This window comes from Salmo salar, chromosome 28, assembly GCF_965601325.2.
Source record: "Salmo salar chromosome 28, fSalSal1, whole genome shotgun sequence".
Lineage (NCBI taxonomy): Eukaryota > Metazoa > Chordata > Actinopteri > Salmoniformes > Salmonidae > Salmo > Salmo salar.
In genome coordinates this window covers 17,508,738-17,529,180 of record NC_138318.1, presented here as the reverse complement: position 1 = coordinate 17,529,180, position 20,443 = coordinate 17,508,738, and the positions used below count along the sequence as shown (strand labels likewise).

The 20,443-nt window shown below is 40.4% G+C and overlaps 1 protein-coding gene across 2 annotated transcripts; it reads left to right on the top strand.

The window, feature by feature from the left end:
- Window positions 1-6,291: 6,291 nt before the first annotated feature.
- lcmt1 (leucine carboxyl methyltransferase 1) lies at window positions 6,292-12,338 on the top strand. Of its 2 annotated transcripts, XM_014178891.3 has the most exons (12): window positions 6,292-6,354; window positions 6,601-6,716; window positions 7,037-7,128; window positions 7,231-7,352; window positions 7,463-7,539; window positions 7,775-7,836; window positions 7,956-8,058; window positions 8,781-8,901; window positions 9,012-9,113; window positions 9,620-9,711; window positions 11,370-11,467; window positions 11,600-12,338. In XM_014178891.3, exons 2-12 carry the CDS (start codon window positions 6,631-6,633, stop codon window positions 11,620-11,622), a joined length of 978 nt encoding a protein of 325 aa, XP_014034366.1. In that variant the 5' UTR covers window positions 6,292-6,354; window positions 6,601-6,630; the 3' UTR covers window positions 11,623-12,338.
- Window positions 12,339-20,443: the final 8,105 nt, after the last annotated feature.

Below are 20,443 nucleotides of genomic sequence, written 5' to 3'. Positions count from 1 at the left end.
AGTCAAATGTTTGGACACATCTACTCATTCAAGGGTTTTTCTTTATTGTTTTACTATTTTCTACATTGTAAAATAATAGTGAAGACATCAAAACTATGAAATAACACACATGGAATCATGTAGTAACCAAAAAAGTGTTAAACAAATCATAATATATTTTATATTTGAGATTCTTCAAAGTAGCCACCCTTTGCCTTGATGACAGCTTTGCACACTCTTGGCATTCTCTCAACCAGCTTCATGAGGTAGTCACCTGGAATGCATTTCAATTAACAGGTGTGCCTTGTTAATAGTTCATTTGTGGAATTTACTTCCTTCTTAATGCGTTTGAGCCAAACGTTGTGTTGTGACAAGGTAGGGCGGTATACAGAAGACAGACCAAGTTATGGCAAGAACAACTCAAATAAGCAAAGAAAAACGACAGTCCATCATTACTTTAAGACATGAAGTTCAGTCAATTCGGAAAATGTCAAGATTTTTAGTGCAGTCGCAAAAACTATCAAGCACTATGATGAACTGGCTTTCATGAGGACCGCCACAGGAAAGGAAGTTAATTAGAGTTACCAGCCTCAGAAATTGCAGCCCAAATAAATGCTTCACAGAGTTCAAGTAACAGACACATCTCAACATCAACTGTTCAGAGGAGACTGCGTGAAACAGGCCTTCATGGTCAAATTGCTGCGAAGAAATCACTACTAAAGGACACCAATAAGAAGAAGACTTGCTTGGGCCAAGAAACACAAATAATTGACATTAGACCGGTGGAAATCTGTCCTTTGCTCTGATGAGTCCACATTTTAGATTTTTGGTTCCAACGGCTGTCTTTGTAAATACAGCAGCCAATAGAACTCACCCGTAGTTTGAAGGAAGAGTGAACGCGAGATGGGGGATAGGTTATAGCAGTTATTTATTCAGACCCATAACCATTCAATCAATCTTTGCGAAGAGAAGTCAAAGCATTCTGCATCAAATTATAGTCCTATATTATTCAAGGGTGTCATTAGAATGATGAAGATAAGGACAAGGAAACGTATTTAATTTAACTGTTTAAAGCGAGGAAGGGCTGAAGCAACAGTAGAGAGAGACAGAAGAGGTAGGCTAATAACACTAGGGGAAATATATATATATGCATCAGCCTACTAATTATAGAAATATTATATTTCAAAAAGGAAATCAAATTCGCTAGCCTATACTTGTAACTTTGTAGGCCGCATGTGTTGCAGCATAATCGCATGTTCTCTTCTGCTTTATCATGGTTTGAACTATGTGCGTAATTCCAGTCCATAAAATACTGCATAATACAATACAGTACAGTAATACAGTTCGCACTCAAAAAGATTAGCCTACTGATTAATTTATTTACCCAAGAGAGCATATAGCTAGTTACATATATGGCTTTCATGTTTTTCTGTCGTGCGTAATGTGCAGTAGCCACAGTATATATTATAATTCAGAAATGTTCACAAATTGTTCACTGTTTTCACAAGAGACAGATGTTATGGGCAAAATGTTATGGGCAAAAAACAAGAAAATCATTGAATACTTGACACTTAGCCCTGCTATACAATCAAGTTGCACAATATGCATGAGTTATGAAAGCTCACCTGCAATGATCACTCTCTATACTATGTGTTGGATAACGGCACAACCATTTGGCCTTTTTTTGGGCTTGGGCTCATTAACATTAAAATGTTGTTAATGTAGGGTTCGTAAAATGTATTTAATATATGGCGCATCCGGCTCAGGTAGCATCAGGTTTGAATTCTCATGCTGATCAAAGCTTTAATCAAATCCAGACATATTTAAATGCTTTATAATACTTTTGAATGGCACTTCCGGTTTTGGCGGGAAATACCGGGTTACCCGGGAGAAAAGTTAGGCCCTATTTATTCTCGGGATGGAACATTTCTAAAATATCCCGGGAAAATATTCAGCCCTAATGAACATGTGTTATCCTTTGATTCCTCAGGAAAAATGCAAAACAATTCCATTCATTAAAATAATCTTGAAGGAGAGAAAAGAAGATAAGAAAAACAGAAGAGAGAGACAGGTTTTACTGATAAAGTTGCCATGGCCACGGGGAGTATGGTTAATTTATTAATATGGCTGCCATTCGTTATTGATCCAATTCCACTTGGATTAGCAGCACTTGCCTAGCCTGGCTGACGCAAATCATGAGTTAGGTGACAACCAGATTTACACTTGCCCTCGAGGCTGAGCCCACCAAGCCTGGCATTAAACTAAATGTCGTTATTGCATGCACAAAACTATGTCTTAATTGAAGTCAATATGATCATAACCACTGTCAAATTTTATTTCTATAACTGACCCATACTTAATACCATAGAGATAAAATATAAGTGTAACATCGTAACAATCCCAATGAAATTTGATGCATCTAAAATAACAATCCCAGATCTGTTGAGAGGTTATCTGATGTCATTATAATGCATTTAATTTATTGGTTGTGGCGGCTAGAGAGTAGGACAATGAAAACGTTAAAAAAGGAATACGTTGCATTGTGGGACACAAATACCGTAGCCCAAGTTCCGAGGAAGCAAGACGGTGGATGGTGGTTGGAAGAGCGCGCTTGTTTGAAATGGAAAATGCTTTGCGGTAGCTTTTCATAAAGAAGAACATCAAGACGAGGTGGCTGCTTTACAAGTGGGATGTACTGTTGAGCGCTACATTCCGAGGGGTTCGTGCTGATTGTACGGAGATTGTGACAACTGGTTAAATGGCGTCCCTTGAGAAAGCAAGAACAAGAAGTATGTCAGGAAAAGTGCAGTATTATCAGGAGACGTATACTTGGAATACGAAGGAGGAATGGAGGGAAAAAGAGAGGCAGAGGAGGTCTAAGAGAGAGAGAGAGAGAGGGAGGGAGGAAGAGGGTGAGCTTGAGTCTTAAAAATATCTGGAAAAAAGGGAGATTGTTCTTTAACAAACAATGGTAGAAAGTGTAAGCAGAGAGAGCTGAAGACAGGAGGAGAAATGGAAGTGAACGAGGTTGAAGTATTGGAGGTGGTAGGTGTAGTGAAGTTCTCGGAGCCGGAGGCTTGCACCGAGGGTCAGGATAAAGATGAGTCTGTGGCAGTAGGAGTGACGTTTTTGGAAAAAGTGGTCCCTTGTCTTTTGGCTGATCCATTTGTGGTTTCAGGGTGGGTGCTGTGGAATCGGTGAGGGTAACCAGAAGTGGTCTTGTGTTTCTGCTGGTCAGAGGGAGAAGGCGCTCCGCATTAAACGAATAGGGGCCAGAAATGTGAATTGTTTTGCTCTCAAGAAAAGGGTGCCATTGAAAAGAGGGATTACTGGGGTAGCAGTAAATGTAGAAGTTGACCAACAGAAGGGGAAGATGCTCGTCGTTTGGTGCGACACAGACATGGTGGCGTAAGTGGTGAAACAGAAGAGTCATTGTCTGTTCTTTTGAGATTTGATGTTGAGTCTTTGCCCAACAAAGTGATGATTAGGATATATAAGTTATCCTGTACGAGATTTTGTGCCAAATACATTACGTTGTTAGAGGTGCCAAGCTTATGGGCATGTGGCAGCAGTGTGTAGGAGGGAGGTCCCTAGGTGTGAGAAGTGTACAGAAGGGCATGAAACAAAGGAATGTGTAGCATTGGGGAAAGTATTGGTATGTGTTAATTGTAAGGGTACCCATGGGGCTGGGGTTCAGAAATGTCCCATGCGGAAGAGGCAGGTTTCCAGGGTTAGAGTAGTGCAGAAGTTGTCATATGCTGAGGCAGTGAAGAAAGTAGAGGAAGATGGGTCAAGGGGGAGGGATCCTGAGAGGAGTGGTGTGAGTAGTAGATCTGTACCAGTACAGAGGGATAGGCCAACAAGTGATACATGTTTCAGTAAGATTGGATTTTGAGCATTGATAGCAATGGTTATCAACTGTACTGCAGGGATGGAACGTAAGTCGCAGACAATTGGGGTTGTGGTGGCAGCTGCAGAGAGGTATTTGGGTGTGCCAGACTTGACATCAGAAGAGTTAAATTAAATCAAATAAATTTGTATTTGTCACATGCGCCGAATACAAGAAGGTGTAGATCTTACAGTGAAATGCTTACTTAACCAACAATGCAGTTTTAAGAAAATACCCCCAAAAATAAATAAGAGATAAGAATAACAAATAATTAAAGAGTAGCAGTAAATAACAATAGCAGGGCAATATACAGGGGGTACCGGATCAGAGTCAAGGTGCGGGGCACCGGTGTCGAGGTAATTGAGGTAGTATGTACATGTAGGTAGAGTTATTAAAGTGACTATGCATAAATAATAACAGAGTAGCATTAGCGTAGAATGGGGGGGGGGGGGGTGCAAACAATCTGGGTAGCCATTTTATTTGATGTTCAGGAGTCTTATGGCTTGGGGGTAGAAGCTGTTTAGAAGCCTCTTGGACCTAGACTTGGTGCTCCAATACCACTTGCCATGTGGTAGCAGAGAGAACAGTCTATGACTAGGGTGGCTGGAGTCTTTGACAATTTTTATGGCCTTCCTCTGACACCGCCTGGTATAGAGGTCCTGGACAGCAGGAAGCTTGGCCCCAGTGATGAACTGGGCCGTACGCACTACCCTCTGTGGTGTCTTGTGGTCGGAGGCCGAGCAGTTGCCACCCGTCAGGATGCTCTCGATGGTGCAGCTGTAAAACCTTTTGAGGATCTGAGGACCCATGCCAAATCTTTTCAGTCTCCTGAGGGGAATAGGTTTTGTCATGCCCTCTTCACGACTGTCTTGGTGTGCTTGGACCAGGTTAGTTTGTTGGGGATGTGGACGCGAAGGAACTTGAAGCTCTCCACCTGCTCCACTACAGCCCCGTCGATGAAAATGGGGGTGTGCTCGGTCCTCCTATTCCTGTAGTCCACAATCATCTCCTTTGTCTTGATCACGTTGAGGGAGAGGTTGTTGTCCTTGCACCACACAGTCAGGTCTCTGACCTCCTCCCTATAGGCTGTCTCATCGTTGTCGGTGATCAGGCCTAGCACTGTTGTGTCATTGGCAAACTTAATGATCGTGTTGGAGTCATACCTGGCCGTGCAGTCATGAGTGAACAGGGAGTACAGGAGGGGACTGAGCATGCACCCCTGAGGGGCCCCTGTGTTGAGGATCAGCGTGGTGGATGTGTTGCTACCTGCCCTTACCACCTGGGGGCGGCCCGTCAAGAAGTCCAGGATCCAGTTGCAGAGGGAGGTGTTTAGTCCCAGGGTCCTTAGCTTAGCGATGAGATTGGTGTTGAACGCTGAGCTGTAGTCAATGAATAGCATTCTGACATAGGTGCTCCTTTTATCTTGGTGTGAAAGGGCAGTGTGGAGTGTAATATAAATTGCATCATCAGTGGATCTGTTGGGGCGGTCTGCAAATTGGAGTGGGTCTAGGGTTTCTGGGATAATGGTGTTGGTGTGAGTCATGACCAGCCTTTCAAAGCATTTCATGGCTACAGACGTGAGTGCTACGGGTTGTTGTCATTTAGGCAGGTTACCTTCGTGTTCTTGGGCACAAGTGAGCATAAAGTTATTTGGCTCATCTGGTAGGCTCGTGTCACTGGGCAGCTCTTAGCTGTGCTTCCCTTTGTAGTCTAATAGTTTGCAAGCCCTGCCACATCCGACGAGCGTCGGAGCCAGTGTAGTACTATTCGATCTTAGTCCTGTATTGACGCTTTGCTTGTTTGATGGTTCGTCGGAGGGCATAGCGGGATTTCTTATAAGCTAACGGGTTAGAGTCCCGCTCCTTGAAAGCGGCAGCTTTACCCTTTAGCTCAGTGCGAATGCTGCATGTAATCCATGGCTTCTGGTTGGGGTATGTACGTACAGTCACAGTGAAACCAGTTACTGATGTGGTGTACTCCTCAATGCCATCGGCGCAATCCAGGGACATATTCCAGTCTGTGCTAGCCAAACAGTCCTGTAGTTTAGCATCTGCTTCATCTGACCATTTTTTGATAGACTGAGTCACTTGTGCTTCCTGCTTTAATTTTTGCTTGTAAGCAGGAATCAGGAGTATAGTATTATAGTCAGATTTTCCAAATGGAGGGCGAGGGAAAGCTTTGGGGTGTGTTAAGTGGTGTCCCATCCTTTCAGGTTGTTGGCCTGAAGTAGGACTAAATATATTTAAATAGTGGATTAGGGTGGTATTTTTTATTATTTTTGTGATTGTAGTGTTAGATGGTAGGGTATTTGTTTATTTATTAATTTATTTTCAAGCAAGGTATAAGGGAGTTGTACTCCAGTGTAGTAGGTGGCGGTAATGCATCATTTAAAGGATGCCAACCGCTCTTTAACCTCATTGAAGAAGAACACATACATTGTAATCACCGGATGTTGAAGACTGGCAAACTCCTTCAGCTGAGCAGTGGTAGCTAAATAATGCCAATTTAACAGAATTTCTTGCATACGTTATGTGGCAGTAGTTAAATGATTTAACTGCTTCTAATATCAATTCGTCCATCTACTATTGAGTTTGACCAACCGGCTGGTCAAGTTGTTTTGCCCGGCAGCAAAGCTACGGTCAAAGTTATACAGTGTTAGCCACATTGGAACAGCTGATGCATTTGGTGTTGCAGAGAATACCGTTTTTTTCTTCTTCAAATATCAACAACAGGGACGTTTGTATGAGGTGTGAAACTGTTAGATGGCTGCCCGACAACCCTTCACAGATTTAGACACTGCCGACGAAGCAGTGAGGTCGACTTGTGATGATGCAACGACATGCAAAAGGTAGCTAGCTAGCTAGATTCATAACATGTACAAGCTGCTGCTCAGCTAGGTGATCCGAATTGCAATATTGTTGCTGTGCGTTTGCAACACGTCAATTGCCTCCCCCAGTTGTAGCCACCTACTTACCAGCAACATGAAAAGTGTATCTATTGAACCACATAGTGGTGGAATAAATAATCAGCTTGCCATTAGTATTTATTCAGATTTTACACAGTAAATGACACAACCATACTCAATAAGACTTATTTCATAAATGGGAGTGTAGTATTTTTTTATACTGCATTTGGACATGCAATACTTACCATTTGTCTGATTTTCAGATATGCAACCAGTAAAGGCTACTGGACGGACCCCTATGTCCAGTATTTTGTGAGGTCGGTAGGGGAACGAAAAGCTCCAGAAATTAACAGAGGCAAGTCAATGTTGGCCAGAGACAAAAACACATTTATTGAATTTTTTGGCGTGAAGAAGGCTTGCTTAAACGTATTACTAAATCTTTGTTGTCCTCTGTTAGGTTACTATGCCCGCGTGCAGGGAATGAACCATCTCCTGGATGCCTTCCTCAGGAAAACAAAGTGTGACTGTCAGATAGTGAACCTGGGGGCAGGGCTGGACACCACTTTCTGGAGGCTAAAGGTATAGTCTAATAATCCCATTAAAGAAATGCATTAATCTTAGAGTACAATTCATGCTTGGTCTTGGTTTTTACTTGCATTGTCTTTCATTTGTCATTTGTATGTTTTTAGGATGAAAACCTCATGCCTAGAAAATACTTTGAAGTTGACTTTCCAATGATTGCTGCCAGGAAAATACACAACATAAAGTAAGACGTTCTACTTTTCCTTTTTAGAATAATTCATATACATCCGTTTTTGGTTTCATTTGTTTTGATGTCACTGTGGTCTCAGTAATGTCAGAAATTGACCTGTAGAGGGAAGCAGAGCCTGTCTATAAACACTTTTGGAAATGGTCTGTCCAGCTACACTTGTAGTGTGATAATCTGTTAATAAGAAACAGAATTTAGTGTGTAGTTATAATGTTGTGAACCTTCTCTTCAGGACAAAACCACCACTGTCAAAACCTCTCATTGAGACCCACTCCACAGACTCACTATTACTAGGTAATGACGTAAAAGACATTGGCTGATACAAATCAACATAATAATTGTATGTAGTTGTCTCCTATGGTAACATTTGATATTCACCTAGTCTTCATTTGTATTGTCTGTGTCTGTTTCAGATGGCCACAGTCTAGACTCAGACAGGTACTGCATCATCGGTGCTGACCTCAGGGACATCCCAGGCCTAGATGACAAACTGAAGAAGTTCCACCTCAACCCAGAGTCAGTGAAAATAACATTATATTGAATATGTTTGGCCTAGCATTCACCGGTGCACTATTTTTATTTAATTTTGTTGGACAGCTTTGCAAGAGTCTAGCCATTTGAGGTAGCAGTAGCCAACCATATCAGTGGATCACCAGTTTTGCTGTAGCTCTACAGTAGGATGTTTGGCATGCTATTGATGTCTTGGGCTGACAGTGTTCTTTCCCTGTACCTAACTCGTATTTATGGTCTTGGCCAGACGTGGCTGAGTGTTTGGCAGTCAGTTCCTGATGACAACAATCATACACTTGGGTGCTCTTGGATTTTCCATCTCCTTTGATCTCAGCCTATGAGACATAGTCACTGGCCCAGTGTCAACCAAGGGTTCTGTTTTTCTTAGAGCTTATTGTTTTAGTGCATGTATTAACGTCTTCCTGTGAGGTCTGGTCTACCAGCCAAGCCTCAATGACGTTAGAATACGTTTTTTTTTGTGGATTCAAGTGTCTTCTAAAATGTCTGCCGCTCGTGCCAAAGGCTTTGTGGATGTGGTGTTTTATGTCACAGATTCTGACATTCAAAGGAGGAATTAAGCAGATGCAAATAAATGTTGTCTATTTCACCTTTGTTACATGTAGGATGCATCCCAGACATAAAATGTATACCTTTTTTTACATGCAGAACTGATTAGGAATCCTCTGGCTTTTTTGGAACTTGGGGATGTTTTGTTCTCCTTCTTCTAGGTTGCCTACGTTGTTCCTGTCAGAGTGTGTGCTGGTCTACATGACTCCAGATCAGTCATCCAAGCTGGTGAACTGGGCCTCAGTCACCTTCCACACAGCCATGTTCGTCAACTATGAGCAGGTAAAGGATGAACAAGATCAGACTCTGAACTATGGCGAGGTAGACTGCCTCTGCTGATTCCATCTATATTGCTGCACGTCTAGGCTAATTGTTTCTCTCTCTCTTTCTAGGTGAACATGCTGGATCGTTTTGGCCAGGTGATGATTGAGAATCTGCAGCGTCGTCAGTGTAATCTGGCAGGAGTGGAGGTGTGTCAGTCACTGGAATCGCAGGTACAGCACCCTCAACCGTACAGCAACTTTACAACAACACTTTAAAACACCTTTGTATTAGATCAGAAGTGGCGTTACACAATAAGCTAAATAAATCTGAAGGCAGCAGTGATTATGGAGCACAGTTAGATGGAGGTTCACTTTGTGACGCAAGCACTGTGTATACATGCTGAGTGGGTGCCTTCCAGGCCTGCATAGAGCAACACTGTTATGATTAGAAGACCACAATTCTGTATTTACAGCAGCTGTGTCAGTCTCCAGGTCTCTGTCTGTGGAACCAAACTTAAGGTCCCAGGGCCGAAGACTTATGAGGTCACTTGGTCAAGAGTTTCACTTCCTTTTGAAAAAGTTTCACAGTCATTATGACTTAAATCCTTTGCTTGTAAATATTCCGTATTGAAACTTGATCAAATGTCACCCCAAACATATAGGTACTCAATCATGACAATTAAACAACAAATCCCAAGTGTTGATTTTGTGCAAGACATTTGTGCTTGCATTTGTAGAAAGAGCGCTTCCTAAAGACGGGCTGGGAGAATGCAGATGCTCTGGACATGATGACTGTGTACAGTGTTATACCTCAGGATGACGTGGCAAGGTAAGACACTTAAGTGTTAATGCTAGAGAAGCCAGTGTTTGGAGGATATATTGGCACGGGTGTTGTTAGTCGAGGGCCTGCAAACCGTGCCAATATATCCTCCAAACACTGGCTTCGAGGGCATTATCCCTTTTATATAACATATTCAAATAATGATATTTTCATTAAAAACTTTATTTTGATAAATTGATTCATGCAATTTCATCCTTCCACAAGAGTCACTTTTATAATGTTTACATATTTTGCATTACTCATCGTGTGTATATACTGTATTCTATTCTACTGTATTTTAATCTATGCCGCTCCTATTCATCCAAATAATTATATATTCTTAATTCCATTCCTTTAGATTTGTGTGTATTGTTGTGAAATTGTTAGATATTACTGCAGTGTTCGAGCTAGAAACAAGCATTTTGCTACAACCGCTAAAAATGTATGTGAACAATACAATTTAATTTTATTTATATAGTCCCGAAACAAATATAGGGTTGCTACCCAATCTGACTTGTTGTTCGTTCTATTGGTTCGGTTGCCAGAGACGCGACCCAGTCGTTCAGTCTTTTTGTTCTGCATCTACAGACACGACCCAGTCGTTCAGTCTTTTTGTTCTGCATCTACAGACACGACCCAGTCGTTCAGTCTTTTTGTTCTGCATCTACAGACACGACCCAGTCGTTCAGTCTTTTTGTTCTGCATCTACAGACACGACCCTGTCGTTCAGTCTTTTTGTTCTGTATCTACAGACACGACCCAGTCGTTCAGTCTTTTTGGTCTGTATCTACAGACACGACCCAGTCGTTCAGTCTTTTTGTTCTGTATCTACAGACACGACCCAGTCGTTCGTTCTAAATGTTCCATTGCTATACCTGCTGGCAACTTTCTTATCCCTTGCTTGCTATCTGGCTAACTTATTCTGTCTGCACTGTTTGATGTGACTAACAACAGTAGCTGCATTTGTTTAAGCTGTTTTCTAGTGACATTTATTTGGATACATCCATAACAATGAGCTAATGAGGCACGATTTTACCTGGCATAGAAAATGTGCTCTCTTGTTAGGACACTATTCAGAGGACACAGCTAACACAACTTCAAACTGAAGCAGGAAAGACTGCAAACTAGCTGCACTTTGTTTCGTATGTATGTATGTATGTATTATAAAAATGATGCCAGCTGATTAATGATTTAGACTGGCTAAGAAACACTGCCTGCCTCTCTTGTCCCGACCCCTACACATTCATTACTATGGGACAGTTGAAATCGAAATTTGAAAATTTCACAGAGACAGAAAGCAAGGTTTATACAAATCTCCGCTGTTGAAAACTAAATGTTAGTCTAAAAGAAATGAGATAGTCTAGATTTTTATAGTGGAGATCAAGTTTATAAATTGCCTGGCTGGGCTGATGAGTCGATTGCGCAGTCAGATGGAACAGAGTAAATAGGCATTTTAACGTCATAGATTAAGCCGATGGTAACTTGTGGAATAGACACCAGCTGGAATGCGCTTTTAACTAATCAGCATTCAGGATTAGACCCACCTGTTGTATAAAGTCTGTTCAATACATTAGGCATCATGTTATTTCTCTGTTGTCAGTTTCACATTGTTTAGCTCAAGTTTGTTTTGTTAAACTCTTTAGTTTCTCCATCTTTTTTTAATATAGAATAGAGCGTCTGGAATTTCTGGATGAGAAGGAACTTCTGCAGCAGCTCCTCCAACATTACAGTATCTGCTGGGCCACCAAGGACAAGCTCAAGCTAGGTACATATGGGTTAGAGTACTGCCACAAAGTTTATTTTTAAGTCTTTACATTTGGATACAGAACATTGTTTTTTAATTTAGATCGCTGTTCATTATAAGATCACCAATGACACTATCGTCTGCTTGTTCCAGGACTCTCACAAGTTGCTTTCTGAACCTGGACTGCACCGTCTGTCTTAAGCCTGTTTCTCTGTGCCATGATCAACACCACCATGTAAGGAAGAAGGAACCCGTTAACACCTTCACATCAGACTCCAGTCCTGTCTGTCTTTGCTTCAAATAAAGTGTGGGAAACTTTTGGCATCAGCAGAATTCTACTTAGTGCGTTTCCTTTGCATCCCATAAGTGCACCCACTGTCTCCCAGCATGTTTTTGTGAAAGGAAAGAGAAGTTTGTGCTGGAAGTGTGATATGAATGACAAGACATTGGAAAGGACTGTACCCCTAGACTTCATTTCATTGTTTCTAAATGTACCTTCAGACAACATTGAGCAGGTTTGCTGGATGTTGGAGAAAGTGCAAGCCAGGTACCAGTCAAGTTTTTAATGTGCCATTGTTTTGTGAACTAAAAAGTGTTTATGTATTCAGACTCTAAAAATGTATTGCCAAGACCGATAGTTTCTTACGAATAGAAATGTAAAGTTAATACATCGAATGCACTTAAAGATTTCTTTGATTCAATTAGGAAATTGCTGGATTTGCAGTAGCAATAGATACATTTGCATGTAACAAGGATTCTAGTCTGAAAATGCCACTCCTATTTCTTTCAATCAGAGCCAACTCATTTCAAGTCCTTGCAGGTGATACAACAGTACCAATGACATGACAATGCAGGTCTAGAGGTTGAATAAAGCTGTTAATGTGTTTGAAAACCTGACCTCCATTTCATTAACTATGGTCAACAGACTGTGCATTAGATACCATGAAAGTCAATCATTTCCACATGGATGACACATTGAATAGTTTGAGTCACCCTCTGAGATCCCTATGTCCTTCTGGTCAGATCCTGTGTTTTACAGAGAAACATTAACCCAATATGACCTTGTATACAGCGTGGTATGGATACAGATAGCAGCACTAGAGCACTGAAGACATAGTGATGTTAGAAGAGAGATGTTTATAACACAAATACAGTGTCTAGTTAGTCTGCACAGTCTTCACATTTTACTGCCTTAAAATTTAACCCCAAAAATGGATTAAATTACTTTTTTTCCCTCCCAATGTACTCAACCTATAAATTATAGAACATTTTCCAAATGACTTGTAAATAAATAGAAATTAGGGTGACATACAGTGGGGTTTGAACGTTTTTACACCCTTCATAGAGATGAGCAATAATCACTGCATAAAATAATTCAAATATTGAGCTTTATTGAATGCTCATAATATTGGGAAATTATTTGATACTAATATAATGGCTCAGCGAAAGAGATTTTGTTTAACAAGTTATACGTTTTTTTTTCTCAAAAAAGGTAGGGGTCAAAATTATTGACACCCCTAAAGAGTCTTATAAAGTAGTTAAAGTTCTGTATTTGGTCCCATATTCCTATCACACAATGACTACAAGCTTGTGACTCTACAAACCTGGATGCATTTGCAGTTAGTTTTGGTTTTTCAGCTTATTTTGTGCCCAATATAAATGTCATTTATTGTGTCACTTTTTTTATAAATAAGAATAGAATATGTTTCTAAACAAATACATTAATGTGGATGCTACCATGATTACGGATAATCCTGAAAAATCATGAATAATGATGAGTAAGAAAGAGGTCAAAGATCATATCCCCAAGACATGCTAAACTCTCACAATTACCAATAACGGGAGGTTAGCATGGGGGTATGATCTTTGAACTCTGAAACACAACCAAAACAAACTGCAAATGCATCCAACAAGCTTAGATTGTCACAAGTTTGTATTCATTGCATGCAACGAATATGGGACCAAATACATTATTTATAAGAATCTTTAGGGATGTCAATCATTTGAACCCCTACTTCTTCGGGAGAAAAAATATATTACTTGAGCAATTGTATTAGTATAACATAAGTTCACAAATTTGTTATCATACAATATCTCAGTATTTGAATTATTTTATCGAGTCATTATTGCTCATCTTTATCAAGGGTGTTAAACATTTTGGACCCCAATATATTCATTGTTTTTGTCAAAATTGCTCAAGCTCAGCAAATTTTGTTGGTCATTGAAGGACAGCAATATTAAAATCTTGTCTTTGATTTGCACACTGATTTATGTCAGGACAGAGACTGGAACATTCAGGAACACAACACCTATTGGAAAGCCATCTGGTGTGTCTTTGGCATTTAAATTTGTGTAATTGTCCCGCAAGAAAAAGAAATCAGAAGACTGAGGCAGGGTTTCTTCAAACGTTTTATCCGGGCTTTGCTCCTTTTATATTTATTTTGATCTTGACAAACTCCACAGTCCCTGCCGATGGCAAACACCCATAACATGATGCTGCCATCACAATAGAGGAATATGGTGCAATGGCATGTTGTACATGGTCCCTGATAAAAAAAAGAAAAATGACATATGACCCAAATCTAAGACTGAGGGCTACAAGCTAGGTATGTCAGGAAACAGAATCAAGCTGAGTAGGGATCTTGGTGCCTGGCACTAGGACAGGTGACTGGGCGCAGGCTGAGCCTGGGGGCTGCAAACTGGCAAAGGGCAGGGACTGCAGATCTAAAGGAGCAAATAACTCAGAACCCAGCGGGACAGGAGATAGAGGGCCTAGAACTAGGGCAGGAGGTTTAGCGCGTAGCTGACTGCTTGCTGACTGAGGCTGGAGGCAGCTGACCAACTAAGGGCAGAGACTGCAGACCTAGTGGGGAAGAGAACCTAAAGCCTGGCGGAGCAGCGGACTAGGGGCTGAGTAGAGCTGGAGACAGCGAAACTATTCTCTTAAGTGAGTGTGGAAGAGGTGAAAAGATTATTGTTGTGTGGAGCCATAACAGTTCTAACACCGTACCCAAACTGGCCGTGCTCGTGCGCCATCATGCGCAAATTGATTTTGTCCCCTCACACCAAACGTGATCACGACACGCAGGTTTAAATATCAAAACAAACTCTGAACCAATTATATTAATTTGGGGACAGGTCGAAAAGCATTAAACATTTATGGCAATTTAGCTAGCTAGCTTGCAGTTGCTAGCTAATTTCTCCTATTTAGCTAGCCTGCTGTTGCTAGCTAATTTGTCTTGGGATATAAATGTTGAGTTGTTATTTTACCTGAAATGCAAAAACGCAAAAGGTCCTCTACTCCGACAATTAATCCATTCATAAAACGGTCAACCGAATCGTTCTAGTTATCTCTCCTCCTTCCAGGATTTTTCTTCTTTGGACTTTATATGGCAATTGGCATCTAACTTTCATAGTTACCACGACGACCGACCGAACTCAGTTCATCTTTCAAATCACCCACGTCGGTATAACCAATGAGGAGATGGGAGAGGCAGGACCTCAGCGTCACAAATAGAACTGACTTCTATTTTAGCACTTGGCAACACTCGTTGGCACAACATGAGCGGTGTGGTCAGCGTGTAACAGTCAGTTTCTTAACAGGTGCATGTTTATCAATAATTGGAAGAAGCAATTTCATAAATTCATCAAGTGCATCTAAATCTTACGCTGTTACTCCTCGCAGTTTCAGCCAAGCAGGTCACATGGAAGATTGAAAACAACAAACAGCAGGGATCTAGACAGCCACAAGCCCGGGACAAAATCCGCAGTCCCAGCCACAATCGCTAACTGCGTCGCGGGCTGCGTTCAAACCCTCAAGAAAACCCTGCTAGCTTGATATGCAACTAGCTAGCAGGTAGGCTAGCTGCAACACCAAATAGCTCCTCAGACCTGTCCTTGGTCGTCAGTACATGTCATGGAAAGAGTATTATGTAATGTTTTGTACACTCAGTGTATTTGTATATTTATTACATTGGAGCAGCGCACAGAGCGAGCAAAGTTGACACATTGTATAATTTTATAGCCTGTTATAAACATGGGCCCAGGCCAGTCTGAGTAGACTGCAAGTTCGCTGTCACACTGTCTCTGAGGTACAGATGGGAAATTGAGCACAGCTTCGCGACAGGCATGCTTGCAGCTTTACAGCAGAGAAAACGGCTCGTCTCTAGCCGAAACGGTTCAAAATACACTACAAAAGGCACATAAGTATATGGACACCTGCTTGTCGAACGTCTCATTCCAAAATCATGGGCATTAATATGGAGTAGGACCGCTTTTGCTGCTACAACAGCCTCCACTCTTCTGGGAAGGCTTTCCACTAGATGTTGGAACATTGCTGCGGGGACTTGCTTCTGTTCAGCCACAAGAGCATTTGTGAGGTCGGGCACTGATGTTGGGCGATTAGGCCTGGCTCGCAGTCGGCGTTCCAATTCATCCCAAAGGTGTTTGATGGGGTTGAGGTCAGGGCTCTGTGCAGTCCAGTCAAGTTCTTCCACACCGATCTCAACAAACCATTTGACATGCAGATCATTATGCATGTATATTCCTTCCTCCATCCAAATCACAGGTAGGCATTTGCAAATATGAGCAAATCAGCCATTCTATGCTGCCCATACCATAACTATCAGCAAACCACTCGCCCTCACAACGCCATACACGTGGTCTGTGGTTGTGAGGCCGATTAGACGTACAGCCAAATTCTCTCAAACGACATTGGAGGCGGCTTATCGTAGAGAAATTAGCATTAAGTTATCTGGCAACAGCTCTGGTGGACATTCAAATCAAGTTTGATTTGTTACATGCGCCGAATACAACAGGTGTAGACCTTTCCGTGAAATGCTTACTTACAAGCCCTTAACCAACAATGCAGTCATCATGCCGATTGCACACTCCCTCAAAATGTAAGACATCTGTGGCATTGTGTTGTGACAAAATTGCACATTTTAGAGTGGCCTTTCATTGTCCCCAGCACAAGGTGCACCCGTGTAATGATCATGCTGTTTAATCAGCTTCTTGATTTGCCACATCTGTCAGGTGGATTGATTATCTTGGCAAAGGAGAAATGCTCACTAAGAGGGATGTAAACAAATTTGTGCACAACATTTTTGAGAAATATGGAAACATACTGGGATCTTTTATTTCAACTCATGAAACATGGGAACAACACTTTACATGTTGCATTTATATTTTTGTTTAGTGTAGTTAAGAAATCATAATTTAGGGTCTATTAATCCTTTGGAGCACAATTTGTATAAAAAAAAATGTTTTTCATTACCTAAAAAAAAAAAAAACGATATAAAATCGGCAGATACTGTACCACACATATCTCAATCACACAGAGATGGGTGGCCAACAGCAGACCACCAGCCTTGTCTGAGTGTAGCCTTCAGTAGCCGGTAGGCAACACATCCACCATGCTGACCATAAAAACAGGGGCCCTCGGGGGTGTGTGCTTAGTCCCCATCTGTACTCCCTGTTCACCCACGACTGTGTGGCCATGCACGACTCCAACACCAAGTTTGCTGACGACAGGACAGATTCATAAGGGAAGCATCAAAGGGGAGAGGGAAGGAGGTGAAACATAAGGGATTTATTGTTTTGTTTGTTATGTCTTGTGAATACATGACCACTAAGCCTGAGGATTTAATCAAAACTGGCTTCATTGTAGCTATTTATGTAGTGTATCAACACCTTACATAATGTATTGAGTTAATATGAAACAAAAAAAATACATCAAGACCCATCACAATATCACATGTTGTGGATAGTACTTAAGATATTAATACATTAACATGTGTGACATGGAATGTCAATGGAATTGTGCAGCCAGCAAGAATTAAGGTATTTTTTTTATATATATATATATATATAGAATAACGCCAACATCTGTTTTTGACAAAAGAAAACACCTATCAGCAATATAAAGTGAAAGGCTTGGGATGGGTTGACATTCTCCCTCCACCTACTCCTCAAGTATCAAATCTCATTGATGAAACAAAGTCCCATTTAAATCTACAGAAATTATTACGGACCCAAAATTGACCTTTTATAATGGTAAAAGGAGACCTGGCTCAAGAAAAAGTTACTTTACTGAATAGCTATTGCCCAAATGAAGATGACCCAAAGTTCATTAATGACCTTATACTCAAACTCTTAATGTAACCGGAACATTATATGGGGGGGGGGATTTTCTAACTGTGTGCGGGATGCAATTCTAGACATCATCAACTAAACTATATCATCTTCTTAACATGGCTCAGGTCTTAAACCCCAACATCAGAGATGGGTCTATGTGAACTGTGGAGATATAAAACATCCAACTGAAAGAGAATACTCCTATTACGCTCATGTCCACAACTCATATTCAAGAATTTACTTTTTCATTGTAAACTTTTCTTTAAATTGACTGTTTAATGTAAACACCAACCTAGAATAATTTTGTTTTACTCTTCACATAAGACCAATAGAAAATGTGAAATACTATTAAAGAAAATCCACAACTTAGAAATAAAACAGATAGAAACATTGACACCATTCAACAGTTGAACACTTTGAAACTTGAATATAACATAATAAACCCCTCTGCAAAGATTGCTGCCCTGAAATCCAAAGAACAATATATTTAGCAAGGTGAAAGTGCCAGGAAAATTCTTAATTGGAAAATTAAGAAAGAGGAACGTACCATCTACAGCATTAAAACCCCAGATTTTATAACAATGGATCCTCCTGAAATTAACTTAGTCTTTAAACATTTAATCAAACTGTATCAATCCAAAAACAAAAGTTCAAAGAGATAGAGAATTTCCTTAATAAAGGCCAATTATAAGTGAACCAAAGAAAATGTATATGATAGAAACATTTCCCTAGGTGACCTGGTGGAGGCCATTAAATCTACAAAATGGGAAATGTTGTGGTAATGATGGATTCCCAGTGGAATTTGATGACACTTTCGTCCCAAATTTCTAAAGCCTAAGTTACTAATGCTCAGACGCTCTAACGAAAAATGCACTTCCCCAATCTCTATGTTTGGCTACAATAACCCTACTTAAAAATAAAGATAAGGATCCATTGTCATGTGGTTCTTTCTGCCCAGTAACACTTTTGAATGTGGATTACAAAATCAATGCTATTGGCTTTTCACATAGAAATAGTAATACAAATGTTGATTCACTTAGATCAAACAGGCTTCATACAGAATAGGATGTCTTCAGACAATCTCTGCCGTTTTTTTCAATAGAATCCATCTTACCAGGAATTTGAAATGTTCCAAAAGTGGCAGAATCATTAGATGCTGAAAAAGCGTTCGATAGGGTGGAATGGGCATATGTGACCCGTTTCAGGAAGCTAGGCGTATGTCTCACGCCACTACTTCACAGGAGAGGCATTTGAACGGATAAAAAAAATAATAATGAATCAAAATGCATTTAGGCAGAAATGCCTTCTGGAACATGTGAACTTTCATGTGCCTTAAAACAAACTTGGATGCTATCTGTAAATACGAATAACAATTTTAGGAGATGGAGAAAATTCTGCCATTTGTTTGCAAATATGCAGAGGGAGTCGAAAAGAGAACACGGTCTGGTCTCTTGTATAAAACCTGTCTCCAGATGACATCTTCAAACTAAGGACAACCATGGCAACCGTGACAGAGAGAAACTTTCATCCATGTAATACGGGGAAGAGTCTAGCTAGCTGCATTCAGATATTACACATTTTTAATTTAGTCAGAAAGTCGTTTTCAGGTAACGCGTACTGTTAGCTACTGTAGCTAGCTAACGTTACATGTATGATCTGTATCTCAGAGCCATTTGTATTGCGAGTTATAGCCTAATGTTAGCTAGCTAGCTAACATTGAACCTGGATGCAGGACAGTAACGTTAGGAGTTGGGAATATGGTTTATTGTTTAGCTAGTTATCCAGCTAGCTACATGTCTAAACAAAATACGCCACTATGCAAGTAACCATTGCCCTGTACCATTTACACCTTCTGTAGCACTCACACCTTCTGTAGCACTCACAACCGCAAGCTATTTTCTGTAATTGGCTCGCCATGAACTTATGATAAATAATGATCTTGTTGTGAGTTTATTTTCCTGTAACAATTAATACAAATGAGCAAAAGTGAAGACTTCAGCTATATGATATGGTCATTATTTGAACTGGCTAGTCAGCTAACAAGCTAGAAACTAACCAAAACTCTCTTTAGAAAGTTGCTTTTAGTTGCTGTTTTTCTAGATTGACATAATACATTCATTTTAAAACAGGTGGGTTTATTGGTGTTAAAATACACCAGTTACGCTATTTTGGACCACCAGGCTGTTGATGTCATGCAGCCTGTAATTTTTGTGTTAATGCTTTTTCATAACGACAACAATATAATGTTCAGGTTACTGTGACAACTATCAAGTATGATGTAGCATTTTTTTAGCTCCGAGTCTCTACTTTTATCCAATGTAAAAACAACAAAAAAAGAAATCTTTCTATATAAAAGACTGCTTTCGAGCTGGTCGGTCACTTATTTGGTGACAGTCATAAAAAGTTCTCTATAAAGAACAAATCGACAAATCTTTGAACCATTTAAGTTATCAAGAGGGACAAGACAGCGATGCCCTTTGTCCAGTTATTTATTTGCTTTAGCCACGGAACCCCTAGCCTCAATAAATAATAACTCATGGCTCAAACCGGGGAATAGAGATTGGTGTAGAACATGCGATATTGTATCCAGATTACATTTTACTGTATTTATCTGAACATTCTGTCATTTATTTTGCAACTGGACATACAGTTTATGGTGCTGTATCAGGATTCAAAGTGACTTGGGAGACAATTAGAAATGGCAGTACAAAAAAAAAAATGCATGAAATGAAATGTATGCACTCACTACTGTAAGTCGCTCTGGATAAGAGCGTCTGCTAAATGACTAAAATGTAAAATGCTATTATTTCAGTTATTACTCTTCAAGCTTATATAGTAGATTTCAGTGGAAATTGACAGACA